The following is a 19,563-nucleotide window of genomic DNA, read 5'->3' on the forward strand; positions in this document are numbered from 1 at the left end:
ATGGGGCGGCTGGGGTTGGCACATGGCCGAGGGGCACCTGGGTCATGACAGCTGAAGAAGGCACGAAGGGGGTCCAGGCAGAAGGAACAGGACAAGCAAAGGTGGGGTTTGTGCAGCCAGGATTGTGACCTGTCTAGAAAATGCCAGTCTGGATGGGAGAGGGCAGGCGCGGGGCTGAGAGGTCAGGCTGGAGCCAGATTGGGAAGGGAGGGGCTGGAAAGTCAGGCCAAGGGAGACACTCTGGTGGCTGTTGGAGGCTGGACTTAAAGGAGCCGCGCTCTGTAGGTGCGTCTGCCCATATGTCTACTGGGTTGCCCCGGCTGGCCTCCTGGGACACTGAGCCAGGCTCCACTTTGCTTCTCCCGAGCCCACCTGCTCTCACCCTCACCTCTCCAGGCCCGTCCCTGGGAATCCCCCTTGCCCCTATTCAAGCAAGAACAAAACCTAGCAGCCAACTCTCCCAGCCACGAGCTCGCCCTCCACAGGCAGTGGGCAGCCAGTGAGTGCCCAGAGGATCACCGTGATTAGCAGAGTCTCAGGGTCTTTCTTGGAGACTTCTGAGTCCATAAGATGGACCTGGTTTATGCATTCACCTGGGTGTCAGTTGGACATTGGAGCCTCGCACAAGGCCTGGTGCAGAGAGGGTGCCTATAAGGTCTGGGGCTTGAGGGTGGACTGGCAGTGGGAGGGACAGGTCTCCTGATGGGTGATGCCTGCCAGGGAGGGGGGTCAGCAGGCTTGGGGCCCCTCAGGGCAGAGACCCAGGGTGGGGAGGCTGAGGTCTTGTTGTTGTTCTATCGCTAAGTCCTGTCCAACTCTTTGCAACCCCTAGGACTGCAGCACGCCAGGCTCCCCAGTCCTTCACCATCTCCCGGAGTTTGCTTAGGTTCATGTCCGTTGAGTCAGTGATGCCATCCAACCATCTCATCCTCTGTCGTCCCCTTCTCCTCCTGCCTTCAATCTTTCCCAGCATCAGGATCTTTTCCAATGAATTGGCTCTTTGCATCAGTTGGCCAAAATATTGAAACTTCGGCTTCAGTGTCAGTCTTTCCAATAAATATTCAGTGTTGATTTACTTTCAGATTGACTGGTTTGATCCTCTTGCAGTCCAAGGGACTCTCAAGAGTCTTCTCCAGCACCACAGTTCAAAAGCATCAGTTCTTTGGCACTCAGCCTTCTTTACGGTCCAACTCTCACATCCATACATGACCACTGGAAAAACCATAGCTTTGACTAGATGGACTTTTGTCGGAAAGGTGATGTCTCTGCTTTTTAATGCCCTGTCTAGGTTTGTCATAGACCTGCTCCCTCCCTAAAGAGGTGGATGGGCTGCTCTGGAGAGGGAAAGACAAGGAGCCTCCAGGAGTGTTTTTGTGAGACCTGGGAACACCTGCCACTCCAGGTGTAGGACAGAGGAAGGATGGGAGCTGGACTCCACGCTGGGACATTTAGGAAGCTGATTTCTATAGATAGGATGGGGCTGGGGCCAACTGTGTGCATGTGTGTTTGTGTGTGTGTGTGTGTGTGCATGTGTGTGTGTGTGTGCGTGTGTGTGTGTAGTTGTTTATTGGTGAGTGGATGGATTAGAAGGAAATAGGGGCTGAGGTCTGAGAAGAAGAGGAATGTGGGGTGCATCAGAGAAGGTTCCTCTAAGGTACATGAGACCTCGGGTTGTCTCAGGATGGTGGAGCGAGGGAAGAGGCTAAAGTCAGTGGGTCAGGGCAGGTGGATGCATCAGGAAGACAGACAACACATATCAAGCACCTCCTTTGCGTGACATCCAAACCACTCCCCCACCTGAGGTATGTGGGGCACCCCTTCCTCTGAAAGAGGAAACCGAGGCTCAGAGAGGTTAAGAAACTTGCGCAAAGTCACACAGTAAAAACATGAAGAGCTGTGACTCCAGCCTAGACCTGCCTGGTATGAAGGCTCACATCCTCTCCTATCATCGCCTTCTTCTCAGGGGCTGGAAAAAGTGGGGTCTCGGATGGAGGAACAGCGGGGAAGGAAAGGTGGGGAGGGTGTGGAGGGGGCAGGACCTCAGCCCGGGGTCCCGTCAGTCACCCCCAAACAAGCACCCCAGCTGACGTTACCCAGAGCCAGAGGGCCTGGGTGCAAATCCTGCCTGTATCCTCGGCAGCTGTGGGGCCTGGGCAGGAAGGTTTCTCCCCAGCCTCAGAAGCCTCAGGTCCTCTGTGCACCCCCGATGGCTGTGAGGATGAAGTGGGGGGCCTCCGTATGGGCCCTGGCTGCTACTGGGGACCTGGGGACCGCACAGAGACCCAGCAAGGCGATAAGGCATATGGAGAGTGGCTGGAGGTGGGGGTGCTGGAGCCTGGTACAGCTTGGGGATGGGGGTGGATTAGAGTTGGGGATGCTGTTCTTAGGGTGGGAGCACCTGGAGCACCGTTCTGGGCCACACCCCGCCAAGGGGACCAGGAAGTATAAGAGTGGGGAAACTCAGGAGGTCCAGGCCCCGGGGCGGAGGGCAGGGCAGGCGCAAAGGTGAGGATGTAACAAGAGTCCAAGATGCTTCTGGGGAGCCCCTGGACCCGAGGGAGAGCCTCACGCATGCAAGGGTGCTGGGAGGGTCTCCCACGGCAGATCATCGGGCCTGGAAGCGTTTGCCTCCCCTGCCCCCACCTCACGTGGCTCCCATGGGAGACCCGATCCCGCAGCTTCTAAATTGGGCTTAGCTTCCCGATGGTGGAGGCAGCAGCAGGCGACTGGGCGATGCCTTTGAAAAAACAAGGCTATTTGGAAAATTCCACTGTGGTGCACTGCAGCGTGGAGCCCACCCCCTCGGGCTCTCTGCCGTTTCTCAGTACCCGGAGCCTTCAGGCCTCCAGCCCCAGGCACCTCTTAAGCATCAGGGGGCCGCGGGCCACAGGGGGTCCCCTGCAACACTCCCTGCCACCACGTCCCATTGCCAGGCTGGGGGTTCCAGGCTTTTTGCAGAGTCTATTGGTTTCTTTATAATTTCCTCTTCCGAGCAATTACATGCGCTACCCTGAGATTTAGTGACCTTTGAATCCACACCCACCAGGAGTCAGGTGTCCCCAGTAAACAGGGCTGCTAGAGACGCTGTGACTGACCCTGGGCTACACACCACGGTCGCAGGGCTCTGTCATCGGCCATCCCGCCACAGCAAGTGTGTCTGGCTGAGCACAGATTACCTAACCCCGTGGAGCAGGAGTGTTCCCTCTCACAAAGTGCTAACAGGACTTGTCTTGCTCTGGGGAGAAGGGTCGGGCGGCAGAGCCCTCGTCTGCTGGCCCGGGCGCCTGTGCCTCTTGAATTCTATTGGTTACCCATCAGTTGGCATCTGAACACATCTCATCACACAGCACGCATTTGTTGCGGGACATCTAAAAGTTTCAAAATACAGAAGAAATACCAGAAGAAATCACGTGTGTTCTGATATCATTTTGGGGTATCTTCCCATTTCTTTTTGTGGATATTTCATAGTCTTCTATTTTATTTAAAATTCAGTGTCACTCTTATAACAAGCATTTCCTGTTTGCTATGATAAACTTGTTTAAAACAGAGTTTTCAAAAACATTAATTTGTTTGTGGCTGTGCTGGGTCTTTGCATGGGCTTTCTCTAGGGGTGGGGAGTGGGGGCTACGTGTTAGTTGCAGTGCATGGGATCCTCATCGTGGTGGCTTCTCTTGTTGCGGAGTACAAGCTCCAGGGCGCGAGGTCGTCAGTGCTTTCAGCTCACAGGCTCTAGAGCACAGGCTCAGGAGTTATGTAACACGGGCTTAGCTGCCCCACGGCACGTGGGGTCTTCCCGGATCAGGGATCGAACCTGTGTCCCCTGCCTTGTCAGGCAGATTCTTAAGCACAAGACCACCAGGGAAGTTGTATACTACACTATTTGGAAGGCTTTAAAATAGCTGCGTAGAAGTTTCTTTGTTTAGTTAACCTTTCCCCCCTGTGGATGGACATCCACATCACATCCATTTCCCTGTTGTAAGCGACACTGCAGGGAGCATCTTTTTACAACAGTTTTGGCCTGAAACTGGGGGTAATTTTATTAGTTTCCCTTCAAGTGTACCATTAAATAGTATTCATTGTCTTTATAATCTTCTTTTCTGCTGCAGCCATGCCTTCTCCCTCTTATAAATGTGCTATTTCTGGGAGTTCCGCCTCTCTGAAGCCTCTGATTTTAATCTCTGATGGTAAGAAACAGGTAAGCTGAGTAAATGCGAGCTGATGGCCTGGGGTGAGGGTCGGATGCTGCTTCTAGGAGCAAGGTGCAGAGGCTCGTGGTGGCCACCCTGTTTGTTATGACTCTTCTGCATCTCTCTGTCTCTGTCCCTGTCTTCTACGGGCCTGAGGTTACCAGAAGGCTTACCTCCAGCTACCTGGACTACTCCTGACTTTGTTGTTGTTGCTGGGTTTTTTTCTCAGTTTTCAGAAACAAGAGAAACCCAAGTTCCAGGCACTGTGTCCTAAAAACGAGAACGTACAACTCGATGGTGATTTCCCGTATGCCAAGGAATAAAGACAAAAAGGATAGGTTTTCCTGGATTTCTGCAAGCCCCGGGCCAGAGGAAAACTCTTCTGAAATAAACGGTGGTTGCACAACCTGCTTCTGCCCGGTGGGGACGGGCCCGCTGCCAGCCTGAGGGGAGAGTTACTGTCGCAGATACCTTCATTCACACCCTGCCCCCCACCAACAGTGGCCCTGACCGGAAGCTGTGTGGGGGCAAGGCGGGTGGGAGGGGGGCGAGTGGGCTGGAGCTTCTGGACAGTGGGGGGCGAGTGGTGAGACCCGGGCTGAGCGGCCTCGCTTCCCAGTGCGTTTCCTCACCTGTGAAGTAGGTGCGCCAGCTTGGCAGGTGTGGGGCTCACCTGGCAGGTATGGTGAGAGGGTGAAACAGCAGGCATGGCACAGGCTACCTGGAGGGCTCACGTGAGTGCAAGTATGAGAAAGGCTTATTCACCCATTCAACAAGTATTAAGGAGCTCACCTTTGGGGAGGGGTGCTGGGGAAGTCAGGGTAAAATATGCATTTGGGAGACTGGATCCCCACACCTCCTGAGAAGCGATGCCAGGGCAGTTTGGCAGGGCAGGGCTGCTAGCCTGGGTCTGGTGCCCACCTGCTTCCCCACCTGAACTCAGGCCCCTCTGCACATCTCTCTCTGAGCCTCCGATTTCCCGCTAAATAACAATAGGGGTGGGCTTGAGGACTCATAGGGGTCCCGTCAGCTCCAACACCCTCCTTGTGACCTTTCTGGGGCCTGCACCTGGTCAGTTACCATTTTCTTGGCAAGGGGACGTGGCTGCATTTACAAGTTGCCACGTCGGTCTGGCCCTGGGGCTCTGTGGGGCAGGAATCGTGGGCTGTGGACTCCTCTGGTGCTCCTGGAGCCCGGAAGGCTGGCACAGAGTGGGCTCAGGCCTGGTTTCCATGGGTATCAGACAGCCTGGGAAGGGCTTCCCACTGCTGCTGAGCAAGTCTGGGGAGGTTCAGAGGTCAGGCTTGGAGAAAGAAGTCCCTCCAGGGGGCCCCTGGAGGGGGGTGGTCTCAGTGTCTCTCTCCTCACCTTGGCAGTTTGACAACACACTTTCTATATACATTATACTTCTAGGAAGGCGCCGACAACTCCCCAAACATGCCAGAAACCAACAAAGCCAGACAGCTGTTTTACATTTAATCACCACACAGCTCAGGAGGTGGAGATGCTATGAGCCTCGTGGAGATGGGGAGAGTTGGGGAGGGGAGGTTTCGGGGCTTAGCGAGGCCTGGGCCCAGAAAGGAGGCGAGGGAACGGCAGGCCGGGAGCTTCTCTACATCAAGCAGCAGCTCCACAGTCCCCAGAGGTGGGACCAGGTGAGGATCAGTCTGGGACCCGGGCGTTAGGTCTGCACGGGGTAACTGCGATGGCTACCCACCCTCCTGATGGGCAGCGGTGAGCCAGCAGAGTGGCACAGGGGGCTGACCACCCTCATCCAGTTGTCATCTCCACATTGGAGATGGGGGCCGGGAGGTGTGAGGTTCTGAGAAGTGACGTGAGTGCCTGCTGCTACGTGGCTAATCTTGTTCACTGTAGTTTTAATTGTTAGACTGAAACTGCAATGAGGATTTGTCTAGAATGTTTGTGGGTGCTGGTGACAAGGGGTGAGACGGGGGTCAAATCACAGAGGGTATGAGTGACACATGGGCTCCGGGGAGGCGCTCTGGGCTGGAGTGGGTGGCCGCACGGTGGCAAGAGAGGGAGGAGCAGGCAACAGAGGGCGCCCAACACAAGTCCGTGGACCACAAACAACTTTCTTGGCTCTGGATTTAGAACAATGGTTTCTGTCGTTGCGAGCTTTCAAAACCCTAAGACTGAGAATGAGGGCAGGTAGGAATTTGGAGAGTCGCATAGAACACTGTAAAAGCAGATTTATTAATCTGAGGTATTAAATTGGGGATTAAGTCAGGCCCAAAGCAAGTCGGTAGTTCTCTGGTAATGTTTTCTTAAAATAAGCTCGGGAGGGGACACTGGGCTTTGGAGGAGCCCTGGTATTAGCTTTCCTTAAAACATCCAGAAATGCAACCATTTATAAAGCTTCTATTATGCCCTAAGCACTGTGAAGGGTGTTAATGTATTCTTTTAACAGATTTCCTTTTTGAAGCTCTCACTCCTCCTGCCGTCATGACTGCAGGCACGGAGTTTTTAGAGCTATGACCCCGGCAGGAGAAACAAGCCTGGGCTTCTCAGGACCAACACTATTGACTACAGCCAAAAGCAGTCTTCACTGTACGCCTCCAGGTGTTCCGATGGACAGGTCAGCCTTCCTGTCCCTCTGAGGTTTCTTCTCTGGTACTTCTGCCTGGGGCGATCCTCAGCGCTCCTGGCAGTCAGGCGCCAAGCCTCGCTTGGAAGCCAGGCCTTCCAGCTCCCAATCTCTGGAGTCTTTTAGGCTCAGGGAACATACCAGTAAACAAGATAAGCCCATTTTGGCTCAGGCAGCCCACATTCTTGGAGGACAATGAGGAATGGGTCAATAACTAGCGAACAAGAGCTCTCTTATTCCGGGGCTTTGCATGATCCTAGAGGCGGGGCATCTGGCCTCCGACTTCTCTCAGCTACTGACCAGCCTTGGACCTTGGGCAGGCGACTTCATCTTTCATCTTTGTTGTTCAGTTGCTCAGATGTGTCCAAATCTTCGCGACCCCATGGACTGCAGCACGCCAGGCTCCCCTGTCCTTCACCATCTCCTAGAGCTTGCTCAAACTCCTGTTCATTGAGCCAGTGATGCCATCCGACCATCTCCTCTGTCACCCCCATCTCCTGCCTTCAGTCTTTCCCCAAATCAGGGTCTTTTCTAATGAGTCAGCTCTTTGCATCAGGTGGCCAAAGTATTGGAGCTTCAGCTTCAGCATCAGTCCTTCCCATGAATATTCAGGATTGATTTCCTTTAGGATGGACTGGCTTGATCTTACAGTCCAAGGGACTCAAGATCTTCTCCAGCACCACAGTTCGAAAGCATCAATTCAGTGCTCAGCCTTCTTGTCCAACTCTCATATCCATACATGACTACTGGAAATACCATAGCTTTGACTAGATGGACCTTTGTTGGCAAAGTAATGTCTCTGCTTTGTAATACTCTAGGTTTGTCCACTCTCTACCACCTATGTTTTTTTTGGGGGGGGGGTGTCGGGGGAGGGCGCCTGCATGTGGAAGCCCTACCAGGGACCCGCGCCACTGCAGTGAAAGCGGCTTAAGCACTGCACCGCCAGGGAAGTCCTGCGTGACGGTTTTGATCACAGACCGTGTCTCTAGATTCTGCAATACTGACGGAAATAATGCAATGAACACTAGGCCAGCGGTTCCTAAACTTGTCTGCACATTACGCAGCTTCCAAAACCGTATCTTACCTCCAGAGACTGTGATTTAGTTGGTCTGAGGCGTGGCCTAGCCTTTAAAATTTTCAAAGATCTGCAGGTGATAGAGAAGTGCAGACAAGTTTGGGGAGGCGCGGCGCTGTGCCCTGTCTACCGGCTCAATAAGGGAACTATCAGAAAAGCCCGTTTTACGGATGAAGGGACAAGGCCCGGCCGGGAAGGCTCAAGGCTCCAAGTCCCGGGACCGAGCTCTGATATTGCCCACCTGGCCTCCAGCTTGCTGCCAGGTGAGGGGCGGCACCTTCCTCTCCCACACACCTGCCCGGGGGTGGGCAGGGCCACCCATCGATGCGCTCCGCCGCTCGGCTCCCCACGCCTGGTCGCTGCCCGCTCGTGCCCCTTCCCCCTCCCAGCCGCTTCCCATTTCCAAGATGGCCGCGGGTGGAGCCGACCAGGTAAGGAGGCCCCCTGGTGGGTGTCCACGGGGGCTCTGCGGGCATGAAGATCCCCTCAGGCCACCCCTCGCGGCTCCTCTTGGCCTTCGGGAGAGAAAAGGGCGGGTAATGCCGTCCCGGGGCCTGTGGAGAGCGGGCGACCGGGCCGGGGAAGGGGCAGAGGGACGAGCGTCGAGCTTAAGGAGCAGCGGCGGCGCGGCGGGGGTGGGGCGGCAGCCCGGGCGGAAGAGCGGCTGTGCCGGCAGGGGGCGGGGCGAGGGCGCGCGGGGCGGGGCGAGGGCGCGCGGGGCGAGGCGGGGCGGGGCGGGGCAAGGGCGCGCGCCGCCGTTGGCCGCGGGCTCCTTGCCGGCACCTGCCTGGTCGGCTAGCTGCCTGCAGCGCCCAGCGTCTTCGCCGCGCACGTTGCGGGTCCCGCGGGGCCTGGGCTGCGGGCCCGCGGGCCCCGGGGATGGCGTCGGAGCCACGCTGACTCCGGTACTGAGGGCCTGCGGCGGGAGCCGGGCCGCGAGGGAGGGAAGGGGCCGGGCCGCGCGCGGGGCCGCTGCCACCTGCTGCCGCGTCGGCCGGAGCGGGGAGGCGGCGGCCCTGAGGCGCGGCGGGGCGCGTCCTGCCTGGTCTACCCCCTCGCCGCCGCGCGATCACCGCTCTTTCCCGCGCCCGGGGGAGTGCGTGGGGCGCGGGGAGCTCCGCTCCTTCGTGAGACGCGCGCCCCTAACCGCACCGTTTCCGGAACTTGACGGAAAGTTTTCACCCTCAGACGCGCGGAGCTCCGGGGCGGGAGAGGAGCCGGCTCGGCGCGCGGAACCGCTCCCCCGACCCGCGAGAGCCCCGGGACCCCCTCCATCTCAGAGTCCCTGAGCCTCGGGATCCCGCCACCTCAGGGTCCCTGAGCCCCGGCCCCCCCACCCCCTCCACCTCATTGTCCCTGAGCCCCGGGACCCGCTTCATCTCAGAGTCCCTGAGTCCCGGGGCCCCGTCCACCTCGGAGCACCCCCCCGCCCCGAACCCTCTCCACCTCGGAGTTTCCGCCCCCTTGCTTCTCATGTCCTTGTCCTCCCCCCATTCTCTTGGGATCCCCGTTGCCCAGGCCAGGGACTCCCTTTTTCTTCGGAGACCCGCGCCCTTGGGCTGCAGCCCCCAGCCTCAGACCCGGACCGGGGCTGCATCCCACCGCAGCGACCGTCATTCTGAGGGTGGGGGGCGAGGAGGGGGTGGGGGCGGCCCCCCCAGGAAGCGGCGGGCTGGGCCGCGGGTAGTTGGAAGGCCTCCTTGCCTGGCCCCTGGAGACCACGTCTGTTTCCAGACTGCTGAGGCACCGTGTGCTCCAGCGTGCATGTGGAAGCTTTGGGAAGTTCCCTGTGCGGCAGGCTCCCGGGCGCTGCCGCGTGTGCCCAGACTGGTGGTGGAGGGGGCCCGTGTCCGGCGGATGTGGGCACCTCACCCTGTTGTCCTGGCTGCCTTTGTAGAGGGTGGTTGCTGCTGGCCTCGGTGAGGTCCCTGGCAGGGACCAGGCACACCTTACAGCCGTTGCTTCCTCCTGCTCGGTTTATCTGGCCAGGACCAACTGGGTCTCATGTTTGCCTATGATTTCTTCTCAACTTCACACCTCCCCTCTTAACTGGGGTGCTCCTCCCTCAACCCGCCCCCTCTTCCCCCAACCAAGACTGTCTTACTCCCGTCTTGGTTGTGGTATGTTTGATCCCTTGAGACTGTGGACTCCCAGCCCCTGATTTCCAGCCCTGGTGAGAACCTGCCTATGTCCTTGGGACTCATGGCTGTTGAGTGAGTACACCCTTTGGGAAACATCAGGAGAGGTACAGTAACTGGTTCGGGGTCATGCAGCTGGACAGCTGGAGAGAGGCACGGATGAGATTCAAATAGTGAGGTCTCGGGGCCAGACGCTGCTCACTTAATGTCCTTCGTGGTCCCAGCAAGTCCTGGCAGGTCCCTGCTCAGCGCTGCTGGGCTGGGCTTACTCTGGGCTTGTGAAGCTGAGTTTTTGCAATCTGCCCCTAGTGCTCCTCTCACGTTCTGCATCAGCACCGCCTCACCCGGCCTCCACTGGTCCCTGCCCTTCCCCTCAGCACCCTCTCTTCTGCTTCTCACCCCTCCACTCCTCCATCGCCCCCCCCACCATCACTGCCCTTCTCCCCTCTGTCCAGCGGCCGAATGCCTGTCCATCTTCCCTCCGCCTGCCGTTGCTTGTGCTCTGCTGAAGACCTCTATGGAGTGGATTCAGCTTGTCAGAGCAACAGCTTATTTTGGAATCTGTCCTTCCTTGGTCAGAGCTTCTGACCGCCGTGTCCCCACCCTTAGCACTGAGGATGCATGCCCCGCATGTCGTGGGTGCCGGTGGAGCTTTGAGACCTCAGAGAAGATTTGTCATCTTAACAGGCGTTTATACACAATACGGGAGAGAGGATTTTAAGCACGTGGGTACGTGTTGTCTGTCCATGTTTGTTTCAGAGAGGGTATAAAGTTTCTAAGGCCTGGGTTTAGACTTCTAGACTGTCAGGTTGGGAGGACCTCAGATAGACTGGCTGGACTAATCGCCTCATTGGACAGGTGGGGAAGCTGAGAGCTAGGCTCAGTCAGTGCCCGAAGCAAAGGTGCGAGGAGGATGTTGGTGACAGCCGGAAGGTGTAGAGTGAGGCCATGCAGACTGGCTATGTCTGGGCTTGTTTATGCAAATAACTTGCTAAAATAGTGGGCCTGAGCTGGGTGCCCAAGGAAGAGTAACACCAGCAGGCGTCTTCTAAGGCTTGATTCTAAAGGCTTTATGTGGATTTCTTCGCCCCCCACCTTGTCAACTGCCTAATGAGATAGGGTCTGTTGTCGTCCACCTCTTACTAGGTGGAAATTAAGGCACAGAGAAGTTAGACTAATCCAGGATCACACAGCTGCTAAGTGGAGGAGCCAGAACTCAAACCTAGGCAGTGTACCTCCAGAACCTGCGTTATCTTTACCCCTCGCAATTTTCTTTTTGAAACTTTCTGTGGAAGTACACAGAAAAGTCTAAATATTGTTGGGTTTATTTTCTATTATCACAGCGTTTAGGATCTGTATTCTTAAGCACTCCAGCAAGCCAGGTAAGGGGTTTGACGTCAGAACCTGGTTTGCATCCTGTTCCCTTGCTGTGTGACTTTGGGTGAGTCACTCAGCCTCTCTGGAGCTCAGTTTCTGCGGTGTACTTGATAGGCTTGTGATGATTAGAGAATGCGGCAGCTCCTAATATGTGTATGTATATGTGTGTGAAAGTCACTCAGTCGTTCCAACTCTTTGCGACCCCATGGACTGTAGAGTCCATGGAATTCTCCAGGCTAGAATACTGGAGTGGTAGCCTTTCCCTTCTCCAGGGGATCTTCCCAGCCCAAGGATCAAACCCAGGCCTCCCGCATTGCAGGCAGATTCTTTACCAGCTGAGCCACAAGAGAAGCCTCCTGATATGTTTGGTCTGTGGCAAATGTTCAGTAAATTGTTTACCATATTAATAATTAAGATCGTACACGGGGCTGGCCTTGCTGCGTGCTGTCTCCCTAAGCCGTCAGTTGCCTCTCGGTCACTGTACAGGTCCTTATCGGTCACTGTACAGGTCCTTATGAGGGTTAGTTTTGGTAAACCACTGTAGGGAACTGAAACGTTCTGGGCTGGTGGGGCAACCGCCCTGTGCACCGAGCGCCTTTGATCTAAAATGTCCCACCTGTGCCTTTTAAGCCCAACTACCTTTGGACAGTTTAAGTGAAATATTTGTTTTTTAGGGTTGGGAAGGAGCCTTTGGGGAGCCTCAACAGTTTAACACCAATTTCCGCCTGATTTGCTGCTGGATGGAAACTTACTAACCTCCATTGTGTTGAGTTCCAGGTGCCTCAGAGTTGCCATTCACTCTTCAGAGAAATACATCGGGCTTCTAGAAAATTCTTTTTTACGGTTGTTTTTATTCCTGAAGAGTAACTTATTTGAATAACAAACTACTTTTCTAGTTGCCTTTCAGGTTCTGTGTGTGTGTGTCGGTGTGTGTGTCTGTGTGTGTTTTGGCTTCACGTCTTGGCATGCGGGATTTTAGTTCCCTGACCAGGGATTGAACCCATGATTCCCACAGTAGAAGCATGGAGTCTTAACCACTGGACCACCAGGGAAGTCCCGACCTGCCCATCCTGTGTAACGCACGTTCCTCCATTGTTTTCGGCTTGCTTGTGCAGCAGTGGAGACAGTAATAAGCACCCTAGAGTCAGAGCCAGGTGAGATCTGGATCCAGTCAGATCCAGATCCGGGTCAGAGCAGGACCACTCCACCTGCATCCTGTCGGGGCCTTGGTCTTGCCTGTGAGATGGTGACGATGGTGTCCTCAGCCCCGGGGGTGCTGTGGAGGCAGCAGAGAGCACACAGACAGCGGGCGTAGACCTGGACTCGGTGCCCCACACGCAGCTCGCACTGGTGCGCGGAGGCAGCTGCTCAGGGTAACTGCTCCTGCTGAGGCCCTTGAGGTCCCGAATGGCCTGCGCCTTTCTTTTCAGGCTCCTTTCTGGCTAAGCCAGGGTTTGAATTAAAAAGAGAAAGGCACTCACAGCGGTTGATGCTTGGGAACCCTTTACAGAACAATCTGGTTCTTTTTTTTTTATTTTAAAATACATATTTTTAAAAATTTTATTTATTTATGGCTGTGCTGGGTTTTTGTCACTACGCGTGGGCTTTCTCTAGTTGTGGCGAGTGGGGGCTTCTCTCTAGTTGCGGGGCATGGACTTCTCATTGCAGTGGATTTTCTTGTTGCGGGATACAGGTTCTGGGGTGCATGGGCTCGGTAGTTGCGGTGCGTGGGCTTCGTTGCCCTGCAGCGTTGGATTTTAGCTCCCAGACTACGGATTGAACCCATGTCCCCTGCATTGGCAAGTGGATTCTTAACCACTGGGCCACCAAGAAGTCCCAAACAGCCTGATTCTCATGGGAGATGTCAGTGGGTTCTCCCTGATGTTACATCCAGGCTCGAGGGGAAGGCCTCGGGGAGCCACTCCTGTGGGGAGCCTGGTGGTCCCACCAGAATCCTTCCCGGGAGACATGAAGGACCCCGGAGAGGCCTTCAGGAGGGTGACGGGGCGTTGGAGATAGGAGTGTCGGGGGGCCCTGCATGTGAAACTTCGGGCAGGTGGCCACATCTGACTCAGCAAGCTGTGTCGTCGTTCCCATCTGTGAAATCCTGCTCTTTCGCTGGAGCGGTGAGGATTTGAGGAGGTGCTCCATGTCTGCATGAGGGCTGCAAGGAGCAGAGCTTACCGAGGGGCTGCGGGGTCACAGACTTGGGCTCAAGCCCCAGGTGCTGCCGCATCCAAGAGGACACGTGGGTGGGCTCTGTGCCTCAGTTTCCTCCTCTATGCAGTGGGGTTAGTGCCTGGCAGAGGACTGTTGAGGGCCCTAGAACAGACTGGTGTGTCAAGAGCCTCCAACAGTGCCTGGTGCTCATGAGATTGTAGTTTTATGGTGATGCTCTGGGTCGGGAAGATCCATCCCCTGGAGCAGGGCATGGCAACCCACTCCAGTATTCTTGCCTAGAGAATCCCCATGGACAGAGGAGCCCAGCGGGCTGCAGACCATGGGGCCGCAGAGACTCAGACGTGACTGAGTGACTCAACAGCAACAGCTGGTGTTGTCCGGACTTGCAGGCCTAGTGCCTGCCCTCCTGAAACTTCAGATCTGTGACAGATGTGCCTGTAGACCATGGCTGGCAAAAAGGAGCTCTGTGCACCCAACTCTTAAGCGGAAGGCACAGAAATAGGCGGCAGGGCTGGGTTGGTGGGAGGCTTGGCAGCGAAGGGGAGTGCACCCTCCCTGGAGGGTCGGGGGCGCAGCGCCGTCCCCGTGGGATGGGAGCGTGAGGGGGCCGCTCTCCCCTGCGGTATCCGGAGAGGAGGCAGTACAGGAGGCCGCGTGTGGCTCACGCCCCGTAGACGGGAAGGAGCCACGGGGGACAAGCGCAGAGGATGTGTGCATGGACGGGCAGAGCGGCTTCTGCCCGAGGCCACCCGGGGTGGGCTTTTTTTTTCCCCCTGGGGATATAACTAAATCACTTAGCTGTGGTTTCATGAACTGTTTCTTTTTTTTTTTTTTTGTATTTATGAAGAGTTGGTTTGAGTCCTGTTACTTTGTAAGGAGGAGAAAATTAAATTGTTGCTTCGAGCCGGGCTTGTCTTCCAAAGCCTCGTTCCCAGTCTCCGGTGGCAGAGCTGCTGTCCACTGTCTTGACCTGTGTTAAACTAAAGGTGGGCCCCTGGCGGAGCGAGATCGTTCCAGCCTCTCAGGGCGGCCCTTTGCCTCTTTGTTTCCTTCACAACTCAGTTTCTGGCAGGTAAATAAAACTCCGGCAGCCGCCTGGAATAAAAAGCCTTCCTCTTACCTGTGCTTGACGGCACGTGTGTTTCTGTGCCTCGGGCGGTGATGGCTGCTCATGGTCAAACTGGCCTCTGGTGCCAGGCTGTGCCCGGGGACGCCGAGAGCCCAGGTCGCATGCTATGATGCCCGCAGCACGAGCGGTCATGTGTGACTTTGGGAAAGGGCGCGGAGGGAAATTTTGTTTTGCTGTCCTGAGCCGTCAAAGGTCGAATGTGTCAACCCTTGCCGTCTAGTCTAGCAGGCGACATGGCGCGCAGGATGGTCATGGCCCACGGGCTGGGTCTGCCATCCACACACCTTGCCGGGAGAGTGTGGTTGCATTTGCTTCTCTTCCGTGAGCTCCCCTGCCCACCTTGTTGTGGAAACACAACCCAGCTCCCAACAGAGCTTTCTTGGATGGACGGCCCCTGACACCCCCCGCAGCTAGAATCTAGTCGTCGGGAATACTTAATTCAGCAGATAGGTTTTCTCATTCTTCACCGTTGGAGGCGTTTGCCCAGGCATCGACATCCAGGTGCCTTGCCTGCAGCTCGGGAGCCCGGGGAGGGGACCCCAGAACTGCTGAAGGTGGGGTGCAGCCACAAGGAGCCCCGGAGAGAGGAGGGCCCACAGCTTCCTGGGGGCGGGGAAGGCTTCTCAGAGGAGCTGCCTTGGGGGCGTGCTCCGTCCCGGGGACACCAACCCCTGGGGCGCTGGTGGCTGAGTAGGAGACAGAGTCCCCAGGGCAGTGGGTGTTGAGAGAGGCGTGCTGATGGCCCGAGACTGGCGGGGCTGGCGGGGGACAGGTGGGTCCTGGGGGTCCGGCACCAGCCCACAGAGTCGAGGCTTCCTCTGTCTTGAGAAAACGTGTGACTTGGAGGCCAGCCGTGGGCAGCTGCCTGCTGGCTGCCTTCCAGCGTCCACGCCGCTGCCTTGCTCGGAAGCACGCCCTTTCTTTGTGCCGCCCCCTACGCGGGCCCGGTCGGGAGGCCGGCTTCGCTTTGTGCTCTGGCCGCCCCCGGTGGAAGTGCTTGAGGGCGGGTGGCTTGGCCCTCGCAGAGTTCGGTCTTAGAGGATGTTGCAAGCGGAAGGACTTTTTCCCCTTTTAAGCTTCTTTTTCCAGAGTCTGTTCTCTGAGGCTGTTTCCCAGGTTTCAGGAACTGAAACTGGACCTGGAACCCTTGGAGCCTTAGAGGCCCCTCAGCTCCTTCTTAGAAGGGGCCCTGGGGCTGCTCCTGGTGGCCCCGAGCCCGAGGCTGTGGGACGGGCCATGGCCAAGTGGCTTCGAACTCCATCCCACCTGTTCTTCTCTTCCCTGGGCTTCTGTCTTCGCAGCGGAGGAGCAGGGGGCCTTGGGTTCCCTTAGCACACTTGTTCCTGTTCCTGTCTATTCTGGTGTCAAAATGCCAGTTTAAATCCGTCCCCTCCGTGCGTGTCCACTGTGCCTGTGGCTGAAGTAGAGGGCGCCTGCCACGTCAGAGGCTCCCCTCGCTCAGAGGCCTGCCCGTGAGTTTCATGCTGTTGCCCCATTTTACTCCTGGGCTGGAGGGGAGTTGATTCTCAGAAAGGTTAAGTGTCTCCCGCACTGGCAAGTCAGGAGGGTTTCCACTGGCCTGCCAGAGGGTCTCCGCTCTGCTGACTGTATGGCCTTTTGTGTTTATGGGTTTTTTTTTTGTCCGTTTGACCTGTTGGAATGTTGATGGTGTCTGGATAATTCCTATCACCTTTGCCATTGCCCAAGATTAGCTCTTAACTATGTGCTAAAAATGTTTCTTGCTATATTTTCCTTTTAATTAGAATTTTTTTTAGAACTGTAAAAGTTTGTACACAGGTTTGCCTTCCTGCTGTGAATGTTGTGGCTTGACAGCGTAGTTCAGTTTGGGAGTTTTGCCAAGTCAGGGTTCCAGGGACAGTTTGCCCTGGCCTTGCCTGGGAGGGCTTCCCTGGTGGCTCAGAGGTTAAAGCGTCTGCCTGCAATGCGGGAGACCCGGGTTCGATCCCTGGGTTGGGAAGATCCCCTGGAGAAGGAAATGGCAACCCACTGCAATATTCTTGCATGGGAAATCCTATGGACACAGGAGCCTGGTGGCCTACAGGCCACGGGTCGCAGAGAGTCGGACACGACTGAGCGACTTCACTTTCACTTTGCCTGGGAGGAACTCGTGGCTGGAGACTCAGGGTAGGAACTGCAGCCCCGGGAATTCAGGGCAGCGTGAACTGCAGAGCATTTAAAATGTGTTCCGTGTGGTGAGCTGATGCCCGGGTCCTTTTGGTCCTTTTTGCTCTGTAGGTTGAAAGTGAAAGTGTTAGTTGCTCAGTCGTCTCCGACTCTTTGTAATCCCATGGACTTGTAGCCCACAAGGCTCCTCTGTCCATGGGATTCTCCAGGTAGGAATGCTGGAGTGGGTTGCCATTTTCTTCTCCAGAGGATCTTCCTGACCCGGGGACTGAACCTGGATCTCCCACATTGCAGGCGGATTCCTTACTGTCTGAGCCCCTAGGGAAGCCCTGTAGGTTAGGGAAGCGCTTTACTTAGCGTGATCACCTTTATGATCTCATTTTTGTATTACACTCTCCTTTCGTTTGCCATCTTATTTTGGTGTCGTGCAATGTGGTTTCGTCTTGCCAAGAAAAACTGATAACCAGTTAGTACGACACCACAGTTAAATGATCCTTCCCTACCACTGGGTCACATTTCAAGGTTTTATATACAGTTCGGTCTGTTCCTGAACTGTGCATTTTGACTTTGCCCCTTATTTCTATCTTTGCTCCAGTGCTGCGCTGCGTGACAGGCCCCTTCAGTTTCTAGGGACGAGGGGCCTCACCCCTCCCCTGTTGTCTACTTTTAATGAATGTGCTTTTGCCGACTTGACATTGAGAGGCCCGGCCAGCTTCCTGAAGGGCAGCAGGACGCTCACTGCAGAAGCTAAAGTAACGCCCGAAAAGGAGTGGTTATCGGTGTCACTGCCAGGCTTCAAAACTTGCCGTTTGATGATAGCAGCCGCCCGCAGAGTGCTTGTGGGAGTTCGGGGTGGCGGGGGGGCGGTGGTTGGTGCCTGCTGAAGCCTTTCTCGCGGCACTTTCTCTCATTCCCCCGAGCCGTCTAGTGGAGTTGGGGTTAGAACCCAGGAATGTCTGAGTCCGGAGATCCCTTCTGTATGTTGTTCTGTTCCATGGATCAGATGTAAATGCACCACCGGGTTTCTTTAGTTTTCAGTATTTTAAAGGACAGTGGGAAGGAACACAGCGGAACGCACCAGGCTCTCAGTCCGTGAGGACTGCACCTCTCACCCCCTCGTCCCCACCTGAGACTGAAACCGTAGGCAGGGCCTCTGTGTCACCAGCAGCTCGGACTTTCCCCATCAGGTGTTTCTCCAGGTTCGTGGCCTTTAGTTTTTTCTTTTATCGATTATCCTTCTTCATCGAACCAACCTTCTGACCTGGGTTTTATAGCCCCAAACGGAGCCATTCGTCCCCTGGGTGGCTGGTTTGGGGCCAGCCCTGTAGATCCCAGCTGAGCCGCCAAGTGACAGCGTGACCCTGAAGGCTTTTCTGAACCCGAGCCTCAGTTTCGTCCGTGGGGAAGCGGATAACATGCCCTGCCTTGGAGACTCGAGTGAGGTGACTGAAGCACTGTGGAGAGCCGCCGCTCACCTGTGTCTCGGGTCGTCTCGTTGCGCCTGGCGCTCGCGGCCCATCTTGTTTTCTGTCCTGATGGAGACGTCTTGATGTTTATGCTGCCCACACATGTCGCACCTTGACTTGTGTGTGGGTTATGAACTCACATGCTTTTGACAGAGGTATCACGTGTTTATCATTTTAGAAAGCAAGGAAAACCAAACCCCTTTGCTCTGCTGGGCACGGCCCTCCTGCTCCCAGCGCTGGCCTGAGGCCCACGGTTGTGATTGGTGGGGTACTTTATAATATCGTGATGGTAGTATGTTAACATGCTAGCGTCTGGTCCTGAATTCATACTTTGGTATGTAGGGCTTTTTAAAGTTTTATTTTTCAAGGATTTCTCTTTTAAAAGGGGGCATCAGAACATTTGAACTCCAGAGGAGTTGCATCTTTGGCTTTTATATCCACTGTCTTAATTTCCATTTTTGTGGGGTTTTTTTCCCCTAGTTTTTCCTTGGACCAAGATGACTGATGGAAACCTTTCCACCTCTACAAATGGCGTAGCCTTGATGGGCATTCTGGACGGTCGACCAGGAAACCACATTCAGAACCTGCAACACTTGACTCTGAAGGCGCCCAGGTCCCTCTCGTTGCCCGAGTATGGGCCCAAGCTGAAACTCAGTGCTTTAGAAGATCGGCACAGCCTTCAATCGGTGGACTCGGGCATTCCTACCCTCGAGATCGGCAACCCGGAGCCTGTCCCCTGCAGCGTGGTCCACGTGAGGAGGAAGCCATCCGAGTCGGAGATCGTCCCTGAGCGAGCCTGCCAGAGTGCCTGCCTGCTGCCCTCCTACGCGCCCCCGGCTCCCGCCGGTGCCGAGCGGGAGCAGAGCGTGCGCAAGTCCTCCACGTTTCCCAGGACAGGCTACGACTCGGTGAAGCTCTACAGCCCCGCCTCCCAGACCCTGCAGCGCAGCGACAATGTCTCGGTGTGCAGCGTGTCCAGCCTCAGCACGGAGCTGTCCACCACGCTGTCTGTCAGCAACGAGGACATCTTGGACCTCGTGGTCACGAGCAGCTCCAGTGCCATCGTGACCCTGGAGAACGACGACGACCCGCAGTTCACCGACGTCACCTTGAGCTCCACCAGGGAGACCCGTGACCTCCAGCGGGACTGTGCTGGCGAGACGGAGGAGGGGAGGAAGCTGAGGCTCCTGGGGCCGTTCAGTCACTTCTTTACCAGGTAACGCTGTCTCCCTCTCTCTAGCAGAGCCAGGCTGTTCAGCT

At 56.0% G+C, this 19,563-nt stretch overlaps 1 protein-coding gene across 3 annotated transcripts in view; it reads left to right on the forward strand.

Annotated features, from left to right (window-relative positions):
* Nucleotides 1-8,199: 8,199 nt before the first annotated feature.
* TBC1D14 (TBC1 domain family member 14) overlaps nt 8,200-19,563 on the forward strand; it is a 109,244-nt gene continuing 97,880 nt past the window's right edge. The window contains exons 1-2 of one of the 3 annotated variants that reach the window (XM_061420923.1): nt 8,200-8,298; nt 18,784-19,519. In XM_061420923.1, coding sequence (XP_061276907.1) covers nt 18,801-19,519 — 719 coding nt within the window. In that variant the 5' untranslated portion in view covers nt 8,200-8,298; nt 18,784-18,800. Of the gene's footprint in view, nt 8,299-8,667; nt 8,773-18,783; nt 19,520-19,563 lie in introns of those variants that run through there. The other 2 variants (XR_009737160.1, XM_061420922.1) reach the window with 2 other exon arrangements.

This window comes from Bos javanicus, chromosome 6 (genome assembly GCF_032452875.1).
Source record: "Bos javanicus breed banteng chromosome 6, ARS-OSU_banteng_1.0, whole genome shotgun sequence".
Taxonomy (NCBI): domain Eukaryota; kingdom Metazoa; phylum Chordata; class Mammalia; order Artiodactyla; family Bovidae; genus Bos; species Bos javanicus.